The sequence below is a fragment of the Sinocyclocheilus anshuiensis genome, unplaced genomic scaffold (assembly GCF_001515605.1).
Source record: "Sinocyclocheilus anshuiensis isolate Anshui unplaced genomic scaffold, SAMN03320099.WGS_v1.1 scaffold537, whole genome shotgun sequence".
Classification (NCBI taxonomy): Eukaryota; Metazoa; Chordata; class Actinopteri; order Cypriniformes; family Cyprinidae; genus Sinocyclocheilus; species Sinocyclocheilus anshuiensis.
The window spans coordinates 357,595-362,263 of record NW_015539854.1 but is presented as its reverse complement, the minus strand read 5'-3'; the positions used below and the strand labels follow the sequence as shown (position 1 = coordinate 362,263).

Sequence of the window (4,669 nt, the reverse complement as noted above, 5' to 3'; positions counted from 1 at the left end):
ATCATTACGCCAGTCTTCAGTGTCACATGATCCTTTAGAAATCATGCAGATTTGTTTGATTATTTTCAGTTATAATTGGTCTTCAGTTATTAATAATGGTTCTTATTATTATTAATGTTGAAAACAGTTTTTGTTGCTTTAATATTTAAGTGGAAAACATGATACATCTTTTTCAGGATTCTCTGGTAAATAGAAGGTTCACAGGAACAGCATTTATTTAAAACAGAAATTATCTGTAACATTATAAATGTCCTTACTGTCCCTTTTGAACAATTTACTGCATCCTTGCTGAATACTGCATATACAGTATTCATTCAGTTATACATTCACTCTTATTCAAATGCCTAATATGTAGAAAATGCAAAGCGGCAAAATGTTTAACTATCAATTAACATATCTAAATAATTTCCTTTCTACCTAATATCTTCAATACAGCTTGACGGCGATGATGCAAAGGCAACATTTGAAGAGGAACCGGGAGTGGATGTGTATTCTGAAACACAGATGCCGTTATAGATCATTTTCCTGGAACCAAACTCATTTTTCACAATCAACTTTTTAGAGTGCATCCGCAGCATAAAAAATTTTGACAAGATGATGCCCAACTTCAACCCCCTTTTCATGCAACTTTGACAAAATTGAGGAATTAAATTGTATCGTTTTTTTGGTGTGTTTGGGGGGAGGGGTTCTCTGTTAATTGTTGTTATAATGGTCCATTACAGTTCTTACAAGATGACATATCATCATGACATGCTAAATTTGGATGTACATTCAAGTTCCTTTTATAACATTTGCACTGACATTCATTAGGTACTGCATTATGAAAATACACATGGAACCAGCACATCACAAAGATATGATATTGTTCTTGCATTATAAAGAAATAATTTTTTATAAATCCTGTCTTGTTGGAGGAGTAGATTCACTTCTCCCTTAATATAAACTGCTATTACCAGTCTAGACGTCAGTGAATGACTTAAACCTAAATCTACATCAAACAAGCTTATTTCCTTTCCATGTTACAGACACATAAGACAAACAGCCAATGTTACACAGCATAAATGTGAAATATTTAAAATATATATATATATATAATAAATTCTGAAAAAAATATGCCTGATAGTTTGTTGTTTTTCTGTATTATCAAAACTGTCAAAAATTATATAACTTATTGGAGCCTACGGTTACCTCAACATTTCAGGTGCAGCTCATCATTCACACTAACAAACCAATTAATTTTTATTGAAAATTGGTTGTAAAAAACATAGAAACGTATGGTAGGGTACTCTGATGATCAATAATATTTAGAAGAGCTTTAACCAATATTCTTTTATTATTTACCATATGCAGAATTATCTAACATTAATGATAAGCTAATTCACATAAAAATCTGTTGCATATTGCAGATATACAGTTAGGTCCATATATATTTGGACACTGACACAATTTTCATAATTTCGGCTCTGTATGCCACCAGAATAGAATTCAAAATGAAACAATCAAGATGAAATTCAAGTGCAGACTTTAAGCTTTAATTCAAGGGACAAAAATATAACATAAAATGCTTAGGAATTACAACCATTTTTATACACAGTCCCCCCATTTCCGGGGGCTCAAATGTAATTTGACAAATAAATATGATGATAAATAAAATTTTATTTTTTTTAATATTTTGTTGAGAATCCTTTGCAGGCAATGACTGCCTTAAGTCTGGAACTCATGGACATCACCAGAGACTGGGTTTTCTCCTTTGTGATGTTTTGCCAGACCTTTACTGCAGCTGACTTCGGTTGTTTGTTTGTGGGTCTTTCTGCCTTTAGTTTTGTAAGTGTGAAATGCGTGCTCAATCGGGTTGAGATCAGGAGATCATTATATAACTGTAACTTGAATATGTTTTGGTCAGCAGCTAAAATAATAAAAAAAAATTGTGCCTGTGTCCAAATATATATGTACCTAACTATTCCCTATAGGTTGCCAAGACTTGTAAGTAAATAAATAAATAACCATATAAAATTAATTAACATAATACAAATAAACTTTTAAAGGAAAAAGCAAATACAAATCATTAAAAAAAAAGAAAAATGTATACATTAGTGAATAAATCAAATTAAATAAATAAGCAAGCAAACAAAAAGTAACACAAAGGCACTTTCAAATGACAAAAACAAATCTCCTAATGTAATTATTTTCAATGAACTTAATTTTAAATGGGAAGAAATCCTCTGATATTTTTGAAACGTTTGATATTTTGTTACTATATTTGATATGCTCTATGTATGCGTGTTGGTCAAAATGTATATCTAATTAAAAGGCTAAGTTAAATCTGTTCCTTATATATAGCGATGATGAGTCTTTGAAGAGACGGTTTTTGCTCCCCTAATTTTTCAGATCGTTCCTTCGCTTATTTACTACAAAACCTAAATACACCACGTTTCAAGTATAGTTTTATTTGCACATACTTTTTTTTTTTACAAATTTACATAGAATTCGATATTATTATGTGTATTATTATCTAATGGCGAACAAAATAGCTAATTTTGTGCAAATTACAAGTTATACCTGACCAAATTACGAATACACCTGGAACTCCGTAGTCAAAACGTTCATCAGTTGATTTCCATTTTCCTTCTATCAGACCTGGCTAGGCGATTCAGCGGTGAGGCGGTCGGAATAAGTTGAACGGGGATCGATTGGTCAGGTCTGGGTAAAGGGAAATGGAAGTCTGCAGATGGGGATAAGAGATTGAAATCCGAATGTGGAACTCTTCTGTTTTTGTCTGTGAGGAAATACTTTTAGGGAAATGTCTCTTCGGACCTTTTGTGTGTGTTACTTTTCATGTGCAAACCATTAATTGGACAAAGAACTAGTAGATTCTTATCAGATTTGTTTATTGATATGATCAGATGAGCAGCCTCAGGCAGTGCAGTGAACAGACCGACAACAGCAACAGCCTCCATTCCAGAGCTGGTGAGTGACAGTAATGTCCATATAATGCAGATAAACAATGTAGATCACGTCAAAGCATGTGTTGGGATTTTCGCAGTCGTTTTTTTTTTAAGTACAAATTCTTACGACTCGATTTCAAGTCACTATTGTTAAATAGGCGCAAACCTTACCTTGTGAATGTCCTCATAATGATACCGTTTTTGCAGCAATCATGTTTAATGAACATATCTTGTCTTTTATTATCTTATGCCATTAAAGCTTTTTAGTTTATGTGTTCAAGCTACTGAACGGAACCTGATATTTCAGTCTGTAGGCGAGACGGGGTGTAATGTTACATATTATTGTGATCTGTTTTATTAAAATATATGATGTTTCTTACAGCTATTAATATGAAACAACCTTTATCATTGCGGTAGTCGAGTGTTTGCAGTGTGCAGTGTTATCAAGGCAATGCAGTGACGTATCATTGGTTCCTCTAGCAGTTGCTTTATACAGTAGCGTGCGTCGTTGATACATTCAATTACTCATAATATCACAAGCGAAAGCAGAACTACATGGTCAGGACTTTCGTTTTGTATGACCTTTTAAAGGCAGACGGAATCATATATTGTTGTCTCATGCCCTGCCTGTGTCTTCCTTTGTTTGGTTGTTGTTGTTGTTGTTGTTTCAGCCTCTCCTCAGCCCAAGACTGCTGCACTACAGCATGTAGACAGCAGTGCTTTCTCCTGGAGCTTTTGCAAATGAAAATGGAGGACGTGTCTCTGTCCAGTATGGACAACAGTAAGATGGAGGTCAGTGGGTACGCCTTTGTTTTCCATATGTTGTATTCTGCATCATTAGATCTGTGTTGAATAAACAAACACATGTGGGTGTTTCACCTCTGCGTCATGAAGCCTGTCCCGTGGTATACATTTTACACACATTTCATTGGTTTTCCCAGCTGATGTGTCTAGTGAGCGCATTGCGAATGTGATGTGTATCCTTCTGAAGGTTACAGTGTGTTTCAAGCGTGTTAATACATGCGTGTGTTGTGCCTTCTTCCACAGGGCTTTGCTCAGGAGATCCTGTCTGACCTGGTGGAGGACGCCTGTTTGGGTCTTTGTTTTGAAGTTCACAGGGCTGTCAAACAGGGATACTTTTTTCTGGATGATACAGACCAGGAGAGTATGAAGGACTTTGGTGAGAGTCTCACATGTTTCTTAAATATGACATTGAATTTGCATTCTGGGACTTAATGCCCGTTCACACAAAGAATGATAACTATAACAATAGCTATTAGCGTTCACACAAAGACACAATAATATTCCATCTATTATAAGCACTTTGCTTGAGCTCTTTAAAGGGGTCATATGATGCTTTTTTAAAGATAATTATTTTGTGTATTTGGTGTAACAGAATATGTTGACATGCTTTAATGTTCAAAAAACACATTATTTTTCAAATACTGTACATTATTGTAGGTCCTCTATGCCCCGCCTCTCTCAAACGCTTCGTTTTCTACAAAGTCCCTCCTTCCGACAAGCGCAGTCTGCTCTGATTGGCCAGCTAACCCAGTGCATTGTGATTGGCCGAACACCGCAAACACTCGTCGGAAATGTAACGCCCCTTACCATAATCGCGAGCTTCAGCTTTCAAAATAAATGTAAAGACAGAGCCCGAAAGGGGAACAGAGTCACGTGACAGACACAGTGATGAAGCTGGTATGTGTTTGCAGCACACAAGC

At 35.3% G+C, this 4,669-nt stretch overlaps 2 protein-coding genes across 3 annotated transcripts in view; both read left to right on the top strand.

Annotated features, from left to right (window-relative positions):
- The window catches only part of LOC107684772 (band 3 anion exchange protein-like), a 19,906-nt gene extending 19,390 nt beyond the window's left edge, over positions 1–516 (top strand). Inside the window, exon 17 of the mRNA XM_016481131.1 lies at positions 436–516. Within this exon, the coding sequence (XP_016336617.1) occupies positions 436–516 (81 nt within the window). The remainder of the gene's footprint in view (positions 1–435) is intronic.
- A 2,196-nt stretch (positions 517–2,712) lies between these two features.
- The window catches only part of LOC107684755 (ataxin-7-like protein 3), an 8,760-nt gene continuing 6,803 nt past the window's right edge, over positions 2,713–4,669 (top strand). For both annotated transcript variants that reach the window (XM_016481110.1, XM_016481111.1), the window contains exons 1-3: positions 2,713–2,967; positions 3,617–3,737; positions 3,993–4,125. In XM_016481110.1, coding sequence (XP_016336596.1) covers positions 3,687–3,737; positions 3,993–4,125 — 184 coding nt within the window. In that variant the 5' untranslated portion in view covers positions 2,713–2,967; positions 3,617–3,686. The remainder of the gene's footprint in view (positions 2,968–3,616; positions 3,738–3,992; positions 4,126–4,669) is intronic.